The sequence below is a fragment of the Lycorma delicatula genome, chromosome 9 (genome assembly GCF_047948215.1).
Source record: "Lycorma delicatula isolate Av1 chromosome 9, ASM4794821v1, whole genome shotgun sequence".
In the NCBI taxonomy this organism is placed as follows: Eukaryota; Metazoa; Arthropoda; class Insecta; order Hemiptera; family Fulgoridae; genus Lycorma; species Lycorma delicatula.
The window spans coordinates 123,616,007-123,642,488 of NC_134463.1; the positions used below are offsets into that span (position 1 = coordinate 123,616,007).

Here is a 26,482-nt window from a genome sequence, read left to right on the forward strand (position 1 = left end):
GGCGTATCCTTTAACTCAAACGGCCCTCCCTACCTACAGGCATAATGTCCGATATAGCAGGTCAGTTTTGGATCTTCTGTTATTTGATTTACCTACTGCAGTAAGAACAGCCATTGCAGACTGCCCCGCCGGTGTATATCTAAATACAACCTTCAAAAAATCTCTACTCAGCATGAAGACACAAGAGATCCAATATCCCCGCACTTCTTCGCCACTGCCCACCCAAGCAAGCCCAGATAGATGGCGACTCCATGAGAGGCTAATCTTTACCCCTCCACATCCATACACGTCATGCAGCCACAGCTACTTATGATCCAACTCCCAAGCATCACGGGTTTTTGTCATCAGTATCCTTGAATCAAGCTTCTCATCATCCTATTATTACTTTTTAAAAAAATTGTAGGTGAAAATCCTACATCTTAACTCAAAGAAAATGAATGTAAAGAAACATCAAAGATGTTACTACCAAACAAGTGGTATGGCTTTTTGGAATACAGGAATATTACTTAATACTATTTATCTTTATATTACTTTATAAAATAATAAAGTTATAGGAGGGAATAAAACATATAAAATACAAAGGAGCCAACATAACACCACGAAAGAAGGAAGAGAGGTGACAAAGCAATTTCCATGGGATCTTCAGAGTAAGTTATAAATCATAACCAAAGGTAAGATAAGAGGATCAACCTACAAAAGAACGGACTTTACAGGCAGTCAGTCCTTTTGTAGGTAACATTTTAAATGCAAGATAAATTTTTATAGGTTTTGGAAATTATCTTAATTTTTCATTTACATTAATTATATCTTGAAATTTGGGTTAAATTTAGGGAAAATATAATGTAAAAATAATTCAATTCAGGACTTCTTCAATTATTTATTTTCTTTATTATAAACCATATAAACTATTCCTAAAATTTTTCTGTTACTTTGATATACAGCCTGATAATAAAAACAACCAAATATTCTTTAATGTAATTAATATATGAATATAACCATGTCTATGAAAATGTAATTTTAACAACTTCAGTTCACAACATAACAATTTTTAACAGATAACTTATATGAATACTGAAACATAATTTTTAACAATATTGAAAAATAATAGTATTCTAATACAATGGTGTAGTATAAATTCTAGTAAAAATGCATACATTTAAGCAATCACCTCAATAACAATAGTAGATCCACAACGAGAAACTAACAACTTTACAATTAAACTAATAACAGTGTACACATTAAGCACTTTTATTACTCATGTGATTATATTGAAGACTATCGTGCAACAAAATAGTACTAAAACTATAATTTACATAAAAAATTGGATCGATTAACAGTTAACTTCATATGTAACAAATACTATTAAACTGCTAATGATTAACAATATTGCATGACTTACACACAATCAGATATTGAGAAATGCAATTTGTGTTCGATCCAGCTGCTAATCGCACATCTGACAGTATGGACCATTAACATGAAAATTTATGGCTAGAATGCTGAATTAATTTAATAGCGATGAATTTTAATCACCGGATTAAAATTTGCATTCCTAAAGAGACAACATTCTAACTCCATTGTCCTGTGATATCAGACCGATTGGCATATGATCTATACACACTGCATCCGGTTTTAATAATAACGGACTAAATAAATTAAAAAGGATTATAAAAATTCCATAGCTAATTTACAAATAGTTTTAGTTATTATAAGAAAGTTTTTTTCACGGTTACGTAAAGCTTACGAGACATTTAATTTTTCAGTAGGTTACTAAAAGTGATTGAACATGTTATGGACCTTTAGTGGTAACACTAAAGCTGTCGGCGAATTAATCACCAGTCTGTATAGTTTGCTTTCTCATAGCAGTGATTAATGATAAAAAAATTCTGCCAGTTGTAAAATCAGGTCAGAAATTTAATTTCTCAGTGCAAAAAGTAACGAGCCAAAATTCATTGTAAGTTATATAAAAATAATGGACTTATTAGTAAAAAATAAGAAAAGAATAGGGCAATGTTTTGTGAATTTAAAGAGAGATATGGTCATATAAATTTTTAGTTTATTTATTATTTCTCCAACAAAATAAACCTATGCAAAATTACAGCTACCCTCTACTCCAATTCTGATAAATTAATTTTTTTGCAAGTGAAAAAATTCTAAATTTTTCAAGAATTTGAATCGAGAACCTTCCAGATAAAAGTAAATACAGATGATGTAGTACCACTCCAACTTGATGTGAATAATGAAGAGAGGTGAAGAAGGTCTATTGTTCAGATTTATAACAATGTCGAATAAATAAATGTAAAAATCTAAGAAACCAAAACTTCACATTTAGCGTTTTACAATGGAATTTATTGACATTTAAAAAAGTGGACATTTATAAGCTATCTATGAGGGGTGGGTCCTCAAAATACTGACAGATATGTACAAAAATCAAAGGTTAGTAATGAGCATGTTTATTTTTATACCTCTAAGTGAGAGAAACTCACATTTAGTGACCATATCTTTATTTTAATAAATGGCTCTGTTCTTAACAATTTGAGGATAGTAGTTGAAACAGCATTTAATAAACGTTTTGCTTTATGGCATTCGTTAATTACAAATAAATAATTTAAATATGTCCATCCATTACTTGACTCGACTGATGCTTATATTAGAAAAACATTTTTGAAACCGAAGATATGTTTTAAAATGCATCGCTTTAATGTGTGCTTCATCACACAATGAACAAACAAACTGTATATTTTTATGAAACACTGCAGAACCAGCCAATATCAAGACAAGCAGTTTTTTATCATGCAATATAAAATAACTTTTCCTCAATACTGAATGGTATTTAAAAAACAATAATTGTGACAATAGAAAAATAAAATATTTATTAAAAAATATAAATATTTTATTTTAGTGAAAAATATTCTAATGTTTTTCACTTCTAGTTTTGAATCTTCTCCGTTACGTCATCACTGAATTAAATCGTGCATTAAAATTAAAGATTTCATGAAAACCACTACTTTCTAATTAATATTAATTACTTGCTAAATATTTTGTAGCATAATTTTGCATTATTTTACTTAAAATTTTTTAAGCTGGAGGTCAACACACCACAATTTGTTTATAGATGTTCATATACCTATTATATCAGGAAAATAAAACAATTTAACTAAGTGCAAATAATAGCGATTTTATTATTTTTTTTGCAATGAATTTTTTAATAAAACAAATAATATTGTATAATCGATATTATTTTAAAATTATAACAACAAATACAGATAAAAACGACAAATACAGATAAAAACTGCAAAATCATTATTAGGTTAATATATAAAATAAAATTGTAAAAAATATTTTAGAAAAGCTTTTAGAAAATGTAGTTCAATAAAACTGTATTTTCTGCGATCTAGTTATTTGATTTATACTTACATGGAGCTTTAGTTTTCATGAAAGCATTAGTTTAAGTGCACGTTATAATTCAGTGGTAACATAACAGAGAAGATGCTATGGTCATTAAAAAAAAATTTAATTTTTATTTAATGACCCTCTTAATGGTAATGAAGATAACTTACCTTTGTAGTAACTAAACTTTAGCTAATATAGTAAAATTTAGGGGCATAACCAAGTTACATGTGATGGGGATGTCAGATCTAAAGAGGCATTATCATCTGTATTTAGAAGGCAACTACCTCACTATTTTCTTTTTTACATCCAAAACGGCAATCTCACATGAATACATGCGATATTAATTTATAATTGATCGTTTGTAAGAATCATTTATCAAATCGTTAGAAGTTTTTTATTTTTTTAATATTTATTATTTTAATATTTAATATTTATTAAAAAAATCTATTGTATATAATTTATAACAGGTATATAACAAGTAAAATCCATTGAGAATTTATGTCAATAAACTTAACTCTTAAAAAAATGAAATATTTAGAATATATTAATAATATTATCTACGCTGAGCCACAAATTTAATTAGATTAAAACCATTACTTTCTATGCTCTATATATTAGTTCTACCAGAAATATAAATAGTAGAGATCTTTTAGTTTTACACAAACAGTTACTGTAAGTGAGCAGTGTTAAAGAATTTTTTATATAAATTATAAAAGACTTATTATACTACAGCTTAGTATCATGTTTTGTTATCTTTGGCGCTTGATTTTGATTAAAATTTTAAAAAGGTCCACAGAACATGGCTGGCCTTTTTTAATGAAGTTACTTTTCATTGATTATTATTTATTGTACATTCATTTTAAGCGTACCACCACTGGAATCTTGTAAACTAGAAAAGCAATAAAGAACTTTAAATGGGGAATTTTAGCAAATTTTAATCTACTATTTTTCAAATGTGGCAATAACTTCAATTTATTCACCCCTTATTTTTAAACATTTTTGGATACACGAATAATCATGAGACATTTTCTCTAAACCACTACTGTTCAGAAGCTACACCTCAATCCAACTATATCCATTGATAATTATGTACTTAGCAAGTCGAATCTAAGTTCACATTGTTGTAATTTTACTCAAATTAATTTGGTTAACTTTTAAAATCATACACTTTTTCACTGTAACAGTTTTAAAACACTTTAAATCAGTCTTAAATTTTTTACTGTAATTCTAGTAAATAAATGACAAAAACAAAAAAAAAATAACGGTTTTTTTATTTCAGTTTATAAAAATAAATTATTAATTTAATGAAACTGATGATATTTCATCAACAAATATTACTTCAGACAATACGTAAAAAGTCAATTTAATATTAGGATTTAATTAATATAAAATTAAAATTTACGGAAATAAATTCACGACCATCAATAAAAATCTAGGCATGGCACACTTTTTGAAAAATTTTTTTATACTATGTTAAATATTGTCGACTTGCACAACTAGTGATAAGGTTTGCTTTGAATTGCTAGGTTTAGGAGAAAATGTAAAAAAAAAGTCTTAAAATTACGTGCTGCATTTAAAAATATTATACAAGAATTGGGGGTTTCCATTTTAAAAAATGAAGCTACCGTATGGGAAAAATGAAGTATATTTCAAACATTTTAATTGGGTATCTTTAAGGCTTTCAAAAATTGAGGAAAATTTCACCATTTAAAGATCTTCCTAACTTGTTTAGTTTATAAAATCCTGTCGACGACATACTTAAAATGAAAAGTTTGGTACACTTATTATAAAAGTAAAATTATATAATAAAATCCTTTTACAGAAATTATTCAACATAAAAAATAAATTAGCACCCACAAATTTCAAAATAATTTTATTAATTTGATAAATTAACATATAATGAAAGACATCATTAACAAGGAACTTTGTTAATTCAAAACTAAATTGTCAGTAACTTCAAGTTATTGGCATTTGAGCATTGATGTACACAAACATCATAAAGTAGCTTGAGAAAGTAATTTTTCTACAATCACTTATTTACATTAGAACTACTATATTACCAATAAGTAAATAAACAGAATAGAAAAACATTTAGTATTGTTAATTTCTTTAACGTAATTCTAAACCGGTTTAGAAGTTCTAAATGTTACTACATCTATCCAAGGAAAGATTAACATTCAGAACAGAATTAGCTTAAAATGGTAATCATAACCTTTAAAGGAACTAAATTGTCAGTAACTTCAAGTTATTGGCATTTGAGCATTGATGTACACAAACATCATAAAGTAGCTTGAGAAAGTAATTTTTCTACAATCACTTATTTACATTAGAACTACTATATTACCAATAAGTAAACAAACAGAATAGAAAAACATTTAGTATTGTTAATTTCTTTAACGTAATTCTAAACCGGTTTAGAAGTTCTAAATGTTACTACATCTATCCAAGGAAAGATTAACATTCAGAACAGAATTAGCTTAAAATGGTAATCATAACCTTTAAAGGAATTTTGAAAGAAATTATGTTCACATCTATTTTCCACTAAGAAATTTATGAGTCCTAATGTATTTCTGAATAACAAGCCAATACAATGTATAAGATGTAAATTTCATAATCCTCGACTTGTTTTGGACAAATGGCTTATAAGGCAGCACCTAAAAATAAAAAAAGACTTCTAAATTCCAGACTGAAACAACACTACATTATTCTGACTGCTTTTCCACTTCCAATTTTTTCTAAATTACTTAAGTTTACTGAAATCATTTTGGTCTAGTGGAGCTAACTATTTTAAAATTATAATACAATACTTTACAATTCATAATCAAATATATGCAGTTAGGAGTTATTTTTTGTTTTTTAAATGGAAGTTTGCAGAAGTCCATAGAATAACATGAAAAATAAAAAAACTCATGAAAAATACTATATGGGCCAGAAGTCACAAACCATTGTTAAAATTATAATCATGTTTGTGATCTCCCATTGATTTTGAATTGCCACCTTTTTTTTTTCATCAGATAGATTTATTGAGAAATACCAGAGGGCACTGCTATTCAATCAAACATCTGCTGTATACAGCTGTTATATTGATTCGACATTGTTGATTCTAACTTGTTGTGAAGATGTTTACTAATGAAGAAAGAGTTTTTGCTTTAAAAACCTGATACAAAGGCGGTTAAAATTTAACAATAAATGAATGGAATGAATAATCATTTCAACACTGTTACTCCAATTTGGCTGTCCACAATTTGCGAAAACATTTTGAGAGAAATGCTTCTGTGGTGGATTGCCCCAGGTCAGGTAGACAATCATTAAGTGATGAAACTAAACTTAAGCTTGTAAAACTATAGTTTCAAAAGCAATTAACCAGGGCCACAAAAAGTCTCTACTCTTAGGCTATCTCTTGAACAGAATATTTCTAGAACTTCTGTTCAGAAAATTTTACATAAGGCTAGATTCAAATGTTACATACCTCATCACACACACACGGCCTATTGGAAGATGATCCTGTTCATAGGCTTTAATTATAAGTTGTTTTCTAAGATAATTTGGAACGATGAGGCACTTTCAAATTAACAGGCTATGTCAACAGACACGACTCTACCTATTGGTATTCAGAGAACCGTAGAATTGTTTTTGAGAAGTGGCTAAATCAACCTGGTATACCATTTTGGGTGGTATGTTACATCGTGGAGTAATTTGGCCTTGGTTTTTTTAACGGAACAGTAACTGGAGAGAAGTACCTGAAAATGTTGGCAACCAATACAGTTTTGGAGCTACAAATAAACTGCGATGATTTCAACTTATTTTACTTCCAAACATGATAGAGCCCCAACCCATTCATTACAGAACAGCTGTGCAAAATTACATCGATGAGTTATTTGGCGGGGAAGTTATTGGACAGCAAGGGGCAATAGAAATGCCACCCAGATCTTCAGCAGACCTTAAACCCGTGGATTCTTTTCTTTTGGGGAACTGTTAAATACGTCTACGCTACAAAACACAATTGAAGACTTGAAAGATGCTATTCAAAATGCTTTTGAAGAAATAGATTCCAATAAATGACGGCAAACAAATATGCTTACATGTTCCAAGTTGTCTGCAGAATATGTATCGACAAAGATTGAAAACAATTTGAAAAACAATGTAATAAATAATAAATGTAATAACAGTGTAATAATGTAGCTTCAATAAAATGTTAGTTATGAATTCAATTTGTTTTTGTTTTGTATTCAAGTAATGACTTTTATGATTAACGTGTAGTGACTTTTGTCCCACCGGTATAACATTGGGTAGAATGATAATAAACAGAATGATAAACAGATTTTACTTCTATGAAAAAGCTATAACAGTTTTTTATGGGTAAATGGTTTTAGTCAATTAAAGAACTATTCCAAACAAATAATAAGTTTAGGATTAAAATTAAATTTAACTTTTGACTTTGACATATAATAAGAACCAAATCACGAAGGAATAAAATAAAAAAAAGTTAATGTTATCCTTATATCCTAATATTATATATCAGATTTCCTTTCAATATTATTTTGTTAGTCTAAAATTAAACATTAAAACTAGGTTAAATTATCTTGTATCTAAAAACATACAAGCCTTATCTTACAGTAACATTAATAAATAAAAAAATACCTTTTTTCCATTATTTTACAGATTGAGCGTGGTATGAACTAGATTCTATCCCTCCATGAAATGAAAAAGGCTATTTTATTTTAAAAGGTTGATATATTTTCAACCCTGTAAAACAAAGCCTTGCACAATTTTACAAAGCCATTTAACTTAAAGTTAATGCTCTTATCACACACAGTTAATGTTCACACCGATCTAATGATTAACATCACAGTTTATTTGAAATAAATTCAAAGGATAATTCATGATTTAATATAGGAGGAAAAAATTTGAAATCGTGATAAATAATAAAAGTGTATATAATGAAATACTGTGTTTTCCCTTAAGCTGCAACTTTCGGTAAGTCTGAAAAATACTAATTTTGTAATGTATACTAAATAGTTACAGTAGCAAGTGTTAACTTCTGAGGAAAGTTGAATTGTCCTAACCCTGTAACAATTGGGCCCAACCGTTTTAGGATCACCTAGGCTTACATGATAGAAATTATAAAAACTACCTTCAGATTAAAGATCACATTGATCTTCATGATACAGGCAGTTAAATATTTTTATTTTTAATCCATTATCTATTTGTTACTTTTTATTGAAGAAAAATTATTTTTATATGAAAATATAGGAGAAACTGGAAAAAAGGATTTAAAGCTTTTTATTTGTGTTATAATAAATGTCCCAAATTGATCAGATATTTTGCCCTGCATTAAGATAACAAAATACCATAAATAATAAATTCTACAAGTACGTAATGTGAAAGTAAGAAGAAATCAACATATAGGATAGAAACTGTTTTTTCCCAACAAGTAAACGGTAGTTTTTATTATAATTAGAACATTTCTACTTAACATATGACAGAAAAACACATTTTTACAATAATATACACAAAATACGTTTTAACAAATTTGTTTGAATTATCAAACAAATAGTTTGCTAACAAATAATACCAACATTACTGGTACTTATTAAAGCCATAACTACATCAAGTTTCTATACATATAACTTGTTAAAATCTTATAATTAATTAAAGAATAATCCTGGCTATAAAAATTATTAATCTTTATATTTCATTGTTTTTTTTATTATTATTTTTTATGGACCATTTAACTGCCAAATCAGAATAAAATCATTTTTAACCGACAAAGCAGGCAGGTCAAACCAAAGTTAATATTACTGTATTTTTATCATGCTTTGCCAATACAAAGTCATAACAAAACTGACAGTTAATATCCCACAGAATTACTATTAACAGTATTTTTATAACTACAACCAAAACTGCTTTGAAATAATTTATTTTTGCCAATGAAATCAACTTAATTCTTATTCAAAGAAGACTGTTTACATTCTGCTGTAGGAAACAGATATGCATTTTATATTTTCAGCTGAACCCATCAAATAAACTAGAACTTTAAAAGGCCTGGCTTCACCCTACAAGTATTACAACCATTAAGCTTATTATGGTCATCAATCAGTTCATGGATTAATCCACAGGCAATTCCTCATTAGAAGAAACACGATAGCAGGAGAGCACTGCACATCCTAGCATCCGTTGCAGGATTTTTTATATAAAAATCCTGAAAAAAAAATGGATGTTGAGAACAAGGTGAGTTAGAAAGTAGTGGGCTCCCAAGCAGCAGGACCTCTATCATTGCCTATAATTCCACGGAAGACTAGCATTTTTATCTGGAACGGAAACACATTTCTGCTTGATGATTTTGTATCGACTGGCTTGTGGTTCAACAATAATTACTTTTCCTTAAAAAAAATTAATGTTCTGGCCCATCCCTATAACTGCATTACAAATGAAAGTCATTCAAATGAACTACAAACTAATCAGAACTATGCAGGACTGAAAGTCGCATAAGCCAAAGGGTAGCTGTAAACAACAAAAAGAGAAATTAAGATGAAATTGAAATGAAATGATTCTGTTGAACTCTGTAGCAGAATCTTATACTGCACTGAAGTATCTCTCTGGTCTTTGATTACTAACACTGGTTGATTTATATGAAAAATTGATTTTCTTAGATCTGTATCGCCAACCAATGTAGTATGCTACAAAATACATTTTTCAACATAAGAAAGGAGGGTAGCTGTAAATGGACCAATAAAATTAAGTAAATAAATGACAAATTAATCTTCAATATGAAAAATACACATTTTTTTCCTATTACAATATACAACATATTTAAAAAGAATCACGTTATTATAAATAATTTATAATTATTTAATTTTAAAGCAACATTTAAACACCTCAGCCTTACAGGTTAATGTGGAAATCTGAACTCTGACAGTTAAAAGGTTATATTTACTAATGCTATACAATAAATACATTTTTCAATTATTCTTCTGATCATATAGTAATTAATTTGAATAATAAATTGGTCCCTAGGAATTATAATCTACATATATACATGTAAATCGGTATTAATCATACACCTAGTTTTTACATTTCTATTTGCATTACATAGTTATATTATGTGTTCTACTACACAAAAGCTTTATAAAATACACTTATGTTTTACATTTTCAGTAAAAGTAATACTTAACATTAAAAATTATCAAAATACAAGTACGGTGATATAATGACTAGAACATGTACAGGATGGCACAGGGAAATGGGAAATTTTGAAGGTAGTAGTGGCAGCCCTGAGGAGCTGGTAGAAAGGTGGAAGTAGGTCCTTCTGTGCTCAACTATCTACCATTTAGTAATCATGAACCAGCGGGTCAGTACACAATGTGCATTTGAAGGCATTTTACAAGAACGGTGACAGTGTGAGTGCTGCTCAACAGGAATTCAGACATCATGGTCGCATTCCATCTTGCCACACCATCAATACATGAGTTGAGGATTTTGAGGAGACATATTCAGCTCTAAAAGAGAAACTACACCAGGAAGTCAATAAACTCAACGAACTCCAGAAAACATTGAAGCAGTTCGGGCGTCAATTGGAAGAATCCAATGACAATCGGCAAAGAAACATGCAGCAGCACTGAATCTAAACCGAACACTTCACAGTGATTTGAAGTTTCACCTTTACAAAATTTCAAGCTGTACAGGAATTAAAACCATGAGACTTGGTGCCACAACAATTCTGTGATAACATGATTGTAAAGATTAATGACATGCCAATTTTGTTGTTAATTTTTTTATGTCGTATAAGGCTTGTTTCCATATCAGCGGGTATGTAAACAAGCAGAATTTCAGATATCAGGCGGCTGAAAATCCTCTTCAATTCCACAAACAACCATTACATAGCCAAAAGGTTACAGTTTGGTGTGCTGTATCACGTGAGGTGTGATTGTGCCTTACTTCTTTGAGGATGAGAGGGAATACAATTACAGTAACATCTGAACGATATGTTGATATGCTCAAAACTTTTATAGCATAACAATTTCAAAACCTTCCTGATCTTCATAACCTTGGTTTCAGCAAAATGAAGCCACAGCCCATACTGGCAGAGTGTCAATGGCAGCCATTCAACAGCAATTGATAATCACATTATTTTACATTTTGGGAACATTCACCGGCCCCCAAGATCACCAGATTTGTCAGTGTGGGATTCTTTCTTGTGGGATCACCTCAAAAGTAAAGTGTACACCACTCGACCGATGACAATCGCAGAGCTGAAAATTGCTGCAATTCCCAACGAAGTGTTTCAAAGTTCCATGCAAAATCTCAGCATTCACTTCCAGAAATGCAAACATTTAAATGGCCATCATCTTATGGACATTGTTTTTAAAAATTGAAATTTTTCATGTTGGAACACTTAATGGCAAGTAATTTACTTTTTGTTTTCAACAATAAAACTTGTAAATTCATATTTTTTACTTTTGTGAGTTACTTCAAAATTTCCAGTTTCCTTGTGCCACACAGTATATAAATATATACATATATATATTTATCAAACATTTTTTCCTCCACTGTATTGAATAATACTAATGCAATCAATTATAAAATCAAATAGAGTACATTAAAAGTAAGAGACACTTAACAACAACAGCACTTTCAAAGTGACTTCATCATCACCAGTTAAAAATAAAAATTACAAAGAATATATCGGGCACACACTGCCTTGTCATAACATTAAAATCTCTTTTTCATACTATGGCATAAGTGAAAATTCTTTTGAAAATATTAGACTATGATAACAGTGCTATCATTTTATAAAATGAACCATTATATTCTGTATGATTATTTATTAATTTATATTTATACTCAATGACATGTTTAGTTGAGATTACAGAGTAGCAAACAGCTGACTTTCTTACAACAGTCTATAACTACTAACAATAAAAACATTATATGATAGCTAGAATATAATAAAGTATAAGAATATTGATTAAAGAGATTTGTAAAGGAAAAGATTTCTGTACGAATCAGAACATTATAATTAGTCATTAATCAAAAATGATTCTAAAAACCTGTCCAACTGATTTATAAATACATATGTATTATAAAATATGATGTAAAAATACATATGTATTATTATGTGTGTATTACACACATAATATGTATTATATGTGTTAATGATAAAAATAAATACACATGGAAATGTTAAACCATATGCAATATCAAATGTAAACATTTAGTTTCCTTTTCCCACAGCTGACCATGAACTGCAATCTTTTTAAAAAGAATAAATTCAAATCATCTCCATTTACTGCTTTCACAGATGTAGAGATTCTCCACGGTCATTGTTTCAACTGTGGGATTGCAGGACATCTTCGAGTAAATTGTCCATCAGAGGCAAAGTGTTCCCTATGTAATGTTTCGAGTCACTCTTTGGGGGAACATGGCTGCAGGACCAGCTCCGACAAATATGACCTGTTGTACCACTGCCGATGGATTGGGCGGGGGACTCCTCTGGGATTTTCTTGGAACTTCATACTGGGAGGTAAATTAAGACCGTAGTCCTGGTGAGAGATCTCTTTGGGGTTCCTCACTTGAGGCATGGCATAAAGACCGAGTCCCAGTGGGGGGGATTCCTTTGGGATACCCTCATAAGAGGCATGGCGCATAACTTAAAGACAGAGTCCCGGCTACCTGGTGAGAACTATGGCTCTCAACAAGTTAGCTTGAGGATGGCAACCCCCGGAGCTATGTTTATGCTTAGCTGCATGTCCAGGTCCAGGGGGTGATAAAAAATGAACTCAAAAAAAAATCATCTCCATTTAAACAACAGTCTCAACTAAACATGTCATTTAGTACATAATAACTAATACTATATTTTATATTTAATTAAATTATATTAATTGATGCAGTGGGAAAAATGTTTGAAAAAAATATATATATATATTCACATGTTTAAAAGTCTACTTCCCGTAGCCATTTAGATATTAAATATTTAACCCTTTAACAAGATAACATGTATATTAATGATTTTTCAAAAACTACATTTGTTAGTAAACTTACATATTTACAATTTTAACTTTTTCATTGAACAATTGTATATATATTATTACTACAACGATTAGTGCTATAATCTATTGTAAACAGATTTCATTAATAGTTTTAAACTGAGCAGCTGTTAAAAATAAATAATAAAAAATAAAGGTGTCATTGTGTTCTGTTCTGGCTGTCATTAGTAGCTGTTTAGTGTTAGTTTATATGTGTGTTTAGTACTTTGTTGGCTTTATTTGGTATACTTGTCCTTTTTATGGCATTAATTTGAAATTCTGATGATAAAACTACAGGAATATAAATTCAAAATGACTATGTGATTGAAGGTGAGTGCATACATGATGAATGTCACTTATGCACTCACCTAAATATCATGTTAATAATGATATTGAATTATAAACTAAATACTAATGATAAATTTGTTTGTAAATTAATGATAATTTTGTTCCAGTGTTTCCGTTTTAGAAATTCAAAATCTAATGTTATATTCTCAGATTTGAAAAAAAAATGTTTTATACAAATTTCCTTAATAACAAAAATCACTACATCAAGTACACTTAACATCCTAAAACTCACTGGTTAAAGGATTAATTAGTATTAAGGAAAACTTTTAAATTACATTTAGCGCTAATAACAATTAAAGGAAGCCACATTACGTTGATAATGGTTTAATCACAGATAATTATTATAATGTTATTTTACTGAACAATAGGTTACACTACATTAATAAATAAAAAAAATAAATAATTTTTTTTAAAGATAAGAATTTTAAGAATTTTTTTTAATAAGAGTAAAATGGTTTCAATAATGGCAAACTCTTTATTGAATTGTAATAAAAGTAACAAATAATAAACAACTGATAACTAGATTTCTAAATTTCAAAATATAATTTAAATCATAATTTTTTTAATTTTCTTTCTAAAATATATTTAATTAAAAACTTGTTTGTTTCTCCAAGATAGCCTATGGAGAAAACCAGGTCAGTCAAACCTACTTTAGTAATTATTATGTAATTGTAACAGACTGTTATAGATATACCATGCTAACTTATATGAAACATTATATATGTAGTTTATTTTGAAGCAGACTTTTAACACGATATCGAAATATTTGTTCATTCAGTCAATTTTTTTCTACTGTAATAAAATTTCCTCTCTCAAGATAATGAGGGACTAGAAAAAGCCAAACTGGTCCTAGTTTCAATGAAGAGGAAGTCTGTTATAAAAGGGCGCTATATTATCCTTGGAGTGGGAAACTGTCCCTAAAGGCAAATAAGGTCAACAATATTAGAATACAGATGAAAATGAAAAACCACTGTATTAAAGATTTTAGTGATATTCTCAGAATAACACCATAATGATGTCTTTTTTTTATTAAATGTTCTGGAGTTTATTAAAATAACAAAGAATACAAATAGGGGCATGGAATGTGAAGGCCTTGTTACAAGCAGGCAAATAGAAGAACCTGAAGAGATAAAGTTAAATACAACTGATATAATGTATATCAACACTGTTAGATGGGAAGGGAAAGGTGAAATGAGTGGAGATGTTACCACATATTACTCTGGCATTAAGAAAGGAAAAAATGGAGTAGGAATTGCAAGAACAGTACACAAAGTTGTTTATTTAGATAATAAAATTATAACATTAAGACTAGCTATGTTACCAAAAGATCTAGTCATAATTCAAATGCCAATGTCTTTGTATGAAGATGAAGAAATGGAAAGGAACATTGAAAAAGAGTATTAATGGATTACCTCGTGCAAATATAGGAAGCAACCACATGATACTAATGGAAATTAATATAACTCTTAAAGTTCAGGTGGTAAAAAAAAAAATTCAAAAATGGAATGTAAACAAATTGCAAGAGACTAGATTCACGAGGAAGAATAAAAAAGGCTATGAAAGAAACAACAGAGTAAGAAATAGAACATTGTGCAGATAAAAGAAAAAACCCTGGGTAATAGCTGAAATGATGAAGAAAACAGAGGAAAGATGAAAATACAAAAACAAAAACGGGGAAAGTAATATAGATCAATGTATTGCAAATTAAATAATGATTATGGAGAGAAGTACAGAAAACAAAAGATGGTTGGTTGAGGAAAGAATGAGAAGAGGATATTGAGGATCTACAAAGAAAAGAGTAATATGACCTGATGTATTAGAAAGTAAAATTTAGTACAGGGAATAAATGAATTGGCAGAGGTAAAATGAGAGAAAATGAAAGAAAGGATAGTAAGGAAGTACATAAGGAGGAAGAAGAGGCAAAGAATAGATGGGAAGAATAAATATAGGACCTATACATAACATGAGAAACCAAAGGATTTGATAACAGAATTAGAAGATGATATAGAACACAGCTTGATAAGAGATCACCATTATCAAGGTTAGAAGTAAAGCAAACAATAAAGGAAATGAAAAAACAGAAAATCACTGGTGACTGATGAGCTACCTATAGAAATCTTTAAATGTCTGAAAGAGGAAGGTTTAGATGAAATAACAATCATGTGTAATAAAATTACGGTAGTGGAGTATGACTGGAGGAGTCTATGAAGACAGTTAATGATTCCCGTACTGAAGAAAGTGAGCACAAAAATGTGTAATACTGCTAAGGATACTGAATCGAAGAATCTTAAAAATAATGGAAGAGAACAACAGGGCAGAACAGTTTGGTTTCAGAAGAGGAAAGGAACTAGGGATGATGTAAGAACGGTCAGGATGATCAGTGAACGATATAAGGAAAATGGGAAAGGTATTAGTTTATGCTTTACAGATATGTAGAAAGCCTTTCATACGGTTAAATGGGACAAGCTCTTGGAAATTACAAGAACGAGTAAACTGGAAGGACGAAAGACTAATCATGGAATTATACTTAAAACAAAGAACAGCTGGCTATAAAAGCAATGATAAAGTTGGGTAGAAAAGCAAGACAAGAATGCTGTTTGTCTCCCACTCTTTTTAATCTTTATACAGCAAACATATTTAAGAATCTAGAGTGGGATAGAGGTAAGAATTGGAGGTCAGAAAATTGCTTGTACAAGATTTGCAGATGATACTAAAATGCTAAGTTAGAATAGTAAAACTAAATAGGATGGGTAGTCGGGCCTGTAAGCGCTTCCGCTTATGAAGTGCTTACAGATGAACGCCAACAGGAGTCCGACTGCCCACGATCTGGTGTGGGCGGCCGCATTGGTCAGTGACGTGGACCTGCTCCTGATCTCAGAGCCGAACGAGAGGGTGGTGGCTGCGGAGCCATGGATAGTGGACAGACGGGGAGACGCAGCCATCGTGAGTGTATCGGGTACACGCGGTCCATAGGATCAGTAGAGGAGATGGCCTCGTTACAGTTGAATTGACTGACTATGTGATCGTGTGCGGATACATCTCACCGAACTTTTCGGCGGAACGATACACGCAGTTCCTGGGGGATCTGGAGCGGGTCCTACGGACCGCAAGGAAGCCGACCTTCCTGGCGGGCGACCTCAACGCTGAATGTAGGGAGCTGGGGGGGCATCAGGTCCACAGCGCGCGGCTATGAGCTGGCCACGCTACTGGAGGCTGTGGGCATGGTGGGGCTTAACACACCCGGGACTCTGACATACACTGGACGAGGAGAAGGATCGGTGGTCGACATCACAGCGGTCACAGGATGGGCGGCGCCAAAAGTAACAGACTGGAATGTACTGGAGGACGAGCTTGGTAGTGACCACAGGGCGATAGTGTTTGTCGTCCTGTGTGAGCGACAGGCTCGTCCAGAGGAACCCAGGCGTTGGCGTCCCAGAGAACATCAACTGGATAGAGCTGCGGACGCTGTGATCGAGATGGTCTTCGATGAAGGCAATGAGGAGTGTGGGCCGGAGCAGCTATTAACGGCCATGATACAGGTATGTCAGAGGGAAAACCCGCCCCAGGTGTACGAGGAGGAAGGCTGTCTACTGGTGGAGCGAGGAGATAGCTGGGTTGAGGTCGTCCGCCATGGCAGCGAGACGTCGCCTTCAGAGGGAGAGGAGGAGAAACCCGCGACGAGCGGAAGAGCTGGCGGAGGAGTACCATCAGGCAAGGAGGAGACTCAGTACGGCGATTAAGCGGGCCAAGAGGGAGGCCTGGGTGCAGCTGATCGCCGACTTGGACGTCGACCCATGGGGGAGGGCCTACCAGATAGTCATGAAGAAGTTTGGTAGGCGGCTCCCCCTGCTGTCGAGGAGCCAGACACTGGGAGCTGTTCGTCGACTGTTCCCCTTACAGGAGCCGGTGTGGCGGCCGATAGAATGTGCACACCAGCAGCGCTTTACGATGGAAGAGCTACAATGGGCGGCCTCCTGGATAAATATCATCAAGAGTCCGGGACCAGACCAAGTGCCTGGGGCCTTGGTGAAGAGACTTGCTGAAAGATACCCGGGGACTGTTCTGGAGGCCTACAACGGGGCGCTGCGGGATTGCACATTTCCAAGCGTGTGGAAGGAGGCCAGGCTTGTACTGCTACCGAAGAAGAAGACACAGGAGAACGGGGAGGAGCAGTATCGGCCCCTGTGCCTGCTGAATGTGGCCGGCAAACTAATGGAGAGGCTGCTGATGGAGAGAATACGACAGGAGGTTGATACAAGAGGAGGATTCTCTCCACGGCAGTTTGGCTTCACAAGGGGAAAGTCGACGATCGACGCTGTGAAGTACGTCGTGGACTGGGCACGTGAGACGGCACGGGGAACCTGGCGTACGAGGAAGATTCCACTAGTGGTTCTCCTAGACGTCAAAAACGCCTTCAACAGCATACCGTGGGGAGTAGTCATGGACTCGCTGAGGGACAGAGGCCTCAGCGAGTACATCATCGCTCTATTAAACGACTACCTCCACGAGAGGAGGATCCTGGTGGAAACAGAAGATGGCAAAGAGGAATTCCAAATGGGTGGCGGGGTGCCACAGGGTTCGGTGCTCGGTCCACAGTTGTGGAACTTGGTGTACGACGGGCTGCTGAGGATGGAGCTCCCGGCGGGCACCCAGGCAGTGGCTTATGCCGATGATCTGGCGCTCCTTGTGTCTGGCGCGTCGGAAGAAGAGGTGGAGGAACGAGCTACCAGCGCTGTCAACATGGTCGGGGATTGGGTAAGGGGGAGAGGGCTGGCTCTGGCCCCTCAGAAGACGGTGATGGTCGCCATGACGGGCCGGAGGCGCCTGAGAGACATCACCGTGGAGGTCGGAGGCGTCCAGGTCCACACGTCAAGGGCTGCGAAGTATCTAGGCGTGTGGCTGGACAGGTCAGGCCAATTCACGAGGCATGTAAAAGAAGCTGTCGAAAGAACGGAGGAGGTGACGTCTAGGCTCGTCAGGCTCATGTCCAACCTGCGGGGACCTCGAGCGGGAAGGCGGAGACTCATTCTCTCAGTGGCCATATCGACACTGCTGTATGCTGTGCCGGTGTGGAACGAGCGTTGGAAAGGAAGGGCAATGAGTCGAAACTGACCTCCCTGCAGAGAAGATCGCTAATTGGGATAACCTCTGCGTACCGAACGTTATCAGGGGACGCGGCGGAGGTTATTGCAGGGGTCCCGCCGATAAAACTGCGTGCGAGGCAGCTGGAGAGAAGCCGGGGGGGCATGAGCAAGAAGGACGCCTGGGAGGAAATGCTGGTGAGTTGGCAGGAGAGATGGGCGGCCTCCGAAAAAGGAATATGGACGAGGAGGCTTATCCCCAATATTGGGCCATGGGTCCGGCGGGGATTTGGAGAAGTGGGATATTATCTCACTCAATTCCTGTTGGGTCATGGTGATTTCATGGCGTACCTCTTCAGATTTGGAAAAAGGGACTCCCCGGAGTGCATCTACTGCACAGAAGAGGATACGGCTCAACACACGATTTTTGAGTGCGTAAGGTGGGATCACGTGAGAAGGATGATGGGGCTCACGTGGTTGACTGCCGAAAATGTAGTGGCACACATGCTCCGGGGACGGCGAGAATGGTGCGCCGTGGAAACGCTTGTCAACAGGATATTGAGGGATAAGGAGGAGGAGCAGCGCAGGATAGAGGAGGCGCTGAGAGGCAGGTGACCGACCATGCATAGCGCTGGGAAAGGCCTGATGGTGCTACGAAATAGTTTTGTTCTTCTTTGTAACCGTTGTATTTATGTCTTGTGATGTGTATTTTGTTAATTAACCTTGTAAAATTTTTCTGTGGTGCTCCCGGTAGCGGCACTGTCAGTTACCGATGCCGGGAGTATTGGGGAGTGTGTTGCAGACAAAACTGGAAAAAAAAAAAAAAGGGGGCGAATTGTGGTCGCCGTGTAGGGCCGGAAAGGCAGCCCGGATGCAGAGGTCACTCTGGCTCCTTCATATGCAAGAATGAGGGTTAGTCGGGGTGCTCCGATGATGCATTCGGGACCCTCAGGTGTGTTTGGGGGGACGCGCAGGTTTGCTGGACCCGTGGAACGCGGGTTCACCAACCTAGAGTAGGAAATGGGATGGGCAGCCCACTAGCTGAAGGGTGTAGTGGCTGTCCAGAAGGGATGGCTACTGCATCTTGATGAGGCTTGTGGGACCCCGATGGGAAGCCCTAGGAGAGGGCAAGGCAGGGGGGTAGACGACCGCCACGACACCCTGAAGTGATTGTGTTAAAGCTTAACGGCGAGGACCGGTCACTTCGGGGGTGTTAAAAAAAGGATAAAAAAAAAAGGTAATGATAAATAAAGTATGAAAGTGCAAAAAAAGGAAGGGAAAGCCGAACAAGTTGAGAAATACAGATATTTGGGAAGTTTGTTAAATGATAGTTGGAGGAGAAATTAAGTATAACCAAGGCAAATGAGGCCTTTAGTAATAAGAAGAAAAAACTGCATTGTAGCAAAATACCTATTTTAAAAAAAATGGCTGGTTAAGTGTTGTGTGGCGGGTGCTTTTAAAGGGATGTGAAGTGTGGTCTTTGGGTAAGAGATTGAAGTGGGTATGGAAGAGTTCAACATGCCGCACCATTGAGTTGGAACATGTTTGAAAAGGCTCTGTTGAAAAATATTTCATTTTGTAGAGTTTTTGTTGTTTTGATTTTTGTTTTTCGTAAATATGGGTAAAGAAGGTTAAATTGCCTTCAAAGGTTAAAGAGGATGTAAAAAGCAAATCGTCTTTGAAGGTTAAAGAGGAAGCATCAGCCACTCTGAAGAGGTTAGAGGTGGAATTAGCCGCCACCTCTGAGTTGGTAGCTGATGATGTGATGACCAAATCGATGATATGTTTGAGAGTTTTTGCATTGCGGTGGAGGAGTTTATGGGTAATAACAAAAATGTCAAGGAGAAAAGCGCTCATTTTGTTCTGTCTCAGCTGCGGTTTCTGCACTTATTTACAGTGAAGAGGCATGATCGTTTGCCAGATTACATTGAGGGATTTATGGCTGGGAAGGGTGAATGTGATACTCTTGCGTGGCCATTTGTGAAGAGAAGCTGGCTTCTAATGTAGTTTAAGTCCAAGCCGAAAATCTTGCTAATTGATAAACCTCCAGGTGCCACCTCTGCAGCCTTCAAAGGAGAGGTAACAAAGAATTTAGAGGCTAGGAAGGAAGGCTTGCAAATTATAAGTTTGAATGACAACTCGAAAGGTCATGACCGATGACAGTGAGACGGAACATAGTATGATAGTCTATGATGTTCTGTGAGAGTTGGGAGAACAAGGATTTGTAGATGCAGTTCGGACCCAGAACATGAAGTACTCAATAAATGATTTCAAGAAGGTGTTTCAGGTAGTATTTTGTGCTGGCAACAGAGACAGCAGTAGTATCATTATATAATTGAATGTGATAAGGAGTTTTAAGCTATTTTTCTTGAAAAGAAACCTTTTGAAAAACGACAAATTACCACCTGGTTATTTGTCGTTTTTCAATCCTGTAAGATTAGGGATTATTTTAGAGTGAGTCAGTGTTCCGGTGTTCAATATTAGGGCATGTGGCTAAAACATGCAGGACAAAGAACTCTGCTTATATTGCAGTAAGCATGGCCACCATGCAAAAGACTGATTGTTTACTTTTAGTGTTTAATTGACTTGTATGTATTAGTGTTTTGTTGTTTGTTTATTTTTGTGGTTTTGGTTTTATATTTTTCTCACCTGGTGTTGTGTGTTGGGCTCAATATCCCTTTGGATAAGTTGTTCAGCTCAATAAGTATAGTCTTGTTCAAGACTTGTTAAGAAAATTGGTTATGGGGTCAATATTAGGCGTCAAAAACCGATTGGAACGTCACTCGTGGCATTTGCATCGATGGCATTTTGTCAGTAGCCAGGCTGGAATATGTCTTGTGGGTAGAAAGAGTTAATAATGAGGGCATATTGAGGAGAGCAAAGGAAGAAAGAAGAATTTTAAAAATAATTAAAAGATAGAAGGACAACTGGATTGGTCGTATATTAAGAAGGAAATATATAAAGAAGTTACATTAACAACTGTAATAGGGAAACGAGAAGAGGAAGAATAAGACATGATGATGATAGATGACATCAAGAATGGAAGTTAAAGAGATACCAAAGAGCTGGTCTGGGACAGGAAGAAATGGATGTGTCAGCGACTGCCAGTGGATAGAATATCTCATTATTATGATGAATAAAAATTTAACATTTTTGACAGAAATTCAACAATTATTTATTACTGAATAGCACTACAAGTAAGAAAAATAAAACTAAATAATGTCCTTTAATTTCAACAAAATTAGCATATCGTAATCAATTACCGATATCGATAATGAAATTGATTAACAATAATCATTAATCAATTTCATGTTAAAATAACATGAAATTCATGTTATTTTAAATTTAAAATAACATGAAAGTCTGAAATCCACTTGGGTCCTTTAATTTTTTATTTTCATAAGAAATAAAAAATGATCAGACTGAAATATTGAAGAAAGTTGTGGTAAGAAATCTGAACACATGTAATCAGTAAGGTTTTCAGTAGCTATCATAATACCAAGTACAATATTTCTTTTTAAAGTTATTTAAAGAAATATTTTTAAATTTAGTGATAATTATACTTTTTCTTAATAAAATATTTTTCCTGTTATTTCACTCATGTTTCAGGCTTAAACACAGATAAAAACTTTTTTCTTTTTTTTTTTAAAAAAATGACAAAGAAAGAAATTGTCTCCGCTAATTTTCTATTTGGCTCTAGAAAGGAAAATTAGAAGTTAATGTGTAAGAAACAGAATAAGGAATGCATGGATTATTTTTTTCAGTTTATGCTGATGACCTGGTAAGGTAGGGAATAAATAAATAAATAGCTAGAAAAACTGATGAAACAATTTAAAGATATGCTATTAATATTGAATTAGAAACAATCTAAGACAGAAATATATACATAATTCTAAGTAGAAAAAGTAGAAATAACATGGTAAGGAGAGGGAGTTATCTGGTTAAGGAAACTAGATATTTAGCATAATTGATAAAAAGAAAAATGAGATGATTACAGAAATAAAGCAACAAATAAATAAGAATATATAGAAAATAGATGCTACCATCCACTAAATAGACTATTGCAATATAAGTATGTGCCTAGACTTGGGAGTCCTGAGCTGCTGAAAATACATAGAATGTAATACTACCAGTTGTGATATATTTTTGTAAATATAGGATACTCGTAAAAGATTATAATAACCATAGAGTCTTGTGCAAAGTTTAAAAACCAGTAAGAGATGACAACACTGTTAAGTGGTGGATAAGAGAGGACAGGGAATTAGATTGGTTGCAAGATATAATATATATATATATATATATAATAAAAGATAAGAAAGTAAGGCATGTGATGAGTAAAAAATAAAGAGAAGCAGATGAAAATCCAGAATTAATGACCATTCACATCTGAGGGATTCTTGAAGACGATAGAGAAGAAAGGCATCAGAGAGGTTAGGGAAGGTATAGAGGGACAGAGATTCATTGTAGAGGCCATTACCCTTGTAGGTCTGTTGTAATCAAACACCTGTAGTATACACTTGAAAGTTGTAGGCGAGGATAAAAAAACCAGATTTTTGTCGTGTTAAGAAAAACTGCCAAACTCAATTAGGATTTGAAGTCGACTTTTTTGATAAAATATTAGTTTATGTACACACCAATTATTTATTCATTACTCATAAGTATGTTCCATACCAATATAAATATTACTGCTGTAATACTACATAGCTGATGGAAATATTACAATTAGTGTATGAAATATTGTACTTAATTTCTTGTATGAAAGATTTCACATTAATTTTTTTTCCAATAAAAAAAAAGCTGAAACACGCCTTGTTTCAGTGAAATTCATATCATATAGGTAAAACTGCAAATGATTTGTCACAAGTGCCAAGTTGTATAGTGAATACAGAAATTGCTTGCTTAGTACAATCCAAACAAAATAAAAGTGTTATCGAATAAGAAAGAAAGTTACATCTGCACACAGCAGAAAAAAAATGGTACCGCAGAAAATTTGTACCTACAGTTTGAAGAGAGCAGTTGTCATGAATTTTCATTTCTAGTTAAAAGAAAAATTGCTTAGTCAAGAAAACAAAGAAAACTTTTTAAATTTATTCAGAAAGTCATGTATAATTTCATTAATATTCTGTCAAAAAAGTAATTTTCTTTAAAACATCCTATGAAATCCTATATTAAGTCTGCTGAATTTTTAACAAACCCAAATCAAATAACAAAGGAATATATAATATTCTATTTCTTTTTTTATTACAAATATATGCTATTATAGTTAAACCTCTGCAAAATGGAACCTCTTAAAAATTCTAACCTTCTCAAAACAAACGGTTTCCCAATCCTGATTTATTCTAATAGAAATTAATCACTTCAAGACAAAAAACTTCATAATACGGAAACAGAAAAGAAACATGGATTTTACTTTTAATTTCACGTGTTAAATTTATCCCATAAGACGGAAAAGGAATAAAAAAAAGCGAATTAACCTGTAATAAATAAAGTGATTAAAAACAAATTGTACACAAACCACAGATTTGCAAAATAATAAATGCAGTAGTTGTCTAATTGTTTAGCCAATATACACAATCACTTTTATCGCTCCAATTAAAAATAATTTAAAATGGCTTCATTTAAAAATAATTTTATTCAGTGCCATGAACACCATGATTGGAAGCAGTAAGTTTTCATTTTGTTGTGAAAATTTATATCGTTCTAGTTTCACATTTTGATTGCTTGATATCTGTTTAAACATAGTTTAAACTATGTTTAAACATAATACTACTTATTTTAAGTTATTTTATAAAATTTTAGAAAATTATTTTACTTTAGGTAAATTATTTCTTAATCTTTAAGTGTAACTTTCAAGTGAAAAATAACTAACTGGAAGATAGAAAATAAATGTTTTATATTTGTGAAATATCTGAATGAAAACAGTTCTCAGTACTGCTACGATAAGTCAAAATATATAAGTAAACCATTTAATCGTATTCTCTAAAAATAACCCTATTTCAGTATAACAACTGTTTTAAAAAACTAGCGAATAATGTAGTTTATATACAGTATATAAATTTCTGGAATATTCTGAACATGCAATGTTTTCATTTTATATTCATATAATTCATTCTACAGAATTCACTACAAATTGGCTAGATTTTTAATGAAACTTAGCAAAATGAAAACTTCTTCAAAACTGATTTCTTAATCGGTCTTCAGATTCCATTTTGGGGAGGTTTTACTGTAGTACAGACCAATGTTAATCCTCTGCAGTTTTGAATTTTCATTCGTAATATTATAGTTATAATATTATTATAATTTATTTTTAAATTAATAGAATATTTTACATTCTAGATAATAAAAATAAAAATTACAGAACCTATAAATATAAAATATTGGCTCTACAAAATAAATTTCTAACACTGACATCTTTGTTTATTATCTGTATTTTCTTCAACATTAAGGGCATTATCCGCACGATTTTTTAACATAGGTAACATAGCTCGATCGACAGTCGATTCCATACGTATCATAATAAGCTCAAGCAATGTTTCAACCGCTTTTGTTACATTTTGTCCAGTCAGGGCACTTGTTTCAAAGTATACTAACCTAGAAATAAAAAAATTAAATCTTCATTCAAATTGTAAAAAACAAAATGATACAAACAGATAAAAAAAAGCTTTATATTTGTGTAAGGTAGCGGAGCCAACTCCTAAGCCAGTTCAGCTATACAGCCATATACTACACAATAGTGTACTACCAGAAGTCACCCACTTGATATAAATCTAATAAATACCATAATTTTCCAGATCAGGTGTCAAAAATTAACCATAATGAACCATCATAATACAACTGAGCTTCTGCTGAATCCCCAGCCATATTGGGATTTCATGCAATGAGCGCAGTAACGGTGCAGCAAAGGACTCCTTTCACCAATCGCATTGCTTCAATGATCTTATCTGTTTTCTAAAGAGGGTGGTTCATGATGAGTAACAACGCGAGTAGGATGCTAATATTAACAATAAACTTCATACTTTCAAGAATACTGTGTTACCGTGTAGCTCCTCATACAGAAATAACCATTGAGAGGAGATTACTGTTTGCTGTTTGTAAAGAGGACACACTAGAGTCACTCATAGACATCTCATGATGCAAACAGATGCACACATTTGTGCATATGAGACTGCCAACTAACAGTGCACCACATCCTTGCAGAATTTATCTGTAGTGAGGCACTGTGTCACAAGTTTAACCTAGGGGCTAATGCGAACTATTCTAGGGAATAAGGAAATGTTATCTTATGCTTTATGGTTTTTTAGGGCCATCTGTTTATATTCAAGTATTTGAATTACTGTAGTGAGTTTCAGCTATTCATGCCAATTGCCGTAAAGAAAATGGTTATTTTATTACTTTAATTGAGGTATGTAGTGTGATATATCTTGTGTCTGGAAAATGATAATGCGGAAATGTTTTTTGCCTAGGAAAAAAAATCAACCACAAAGATTTTGAGTACTTTACTGATAAGCCTTATATTTTATAAGTATATTGTTAATTTTATTTTGGTGATTTATTTTTGGGGTGGTGATTTATTTTGTTTGAAAATGAAGGAACAAAGAAAAGGTTGCATTAAATTTTATGTTAAAAATGCAATAA

The 26,482-nt window shown here is 33.5% G+C and overlaps 1 protein-coding gene across 1 annotated transcript in view; it reads right to left on the reverse strand.

Annotated features, from left to right (window-relative positions):
• Window positions 1-890: 890 nt before the first annotated feature.
• Window positions 891-26,482, reverse strand: part of Rab27 (RAS oncogene family member Rab27) — a 40,373-nt gene continuing 14,781 nt past the window's right edge. The window contains exons 6-7 of the mRNA XM_075374551.1: window positions 25,257-25,438; window positions 891-9,704 (exon numbers count right to left, since the gene is read on the reverse strand). Of these exons, the coding sequence (XP_075230666.1) occupies window positions 9,667-9,704; window positions 25,257-25,438 (220 nt within the window). The 3' untranslated portion in view covers window positions 891-9,666. The remainder of the gene's footprint in view (window positions 9,705-25,256; window positions 25,439-26,482) is intronic.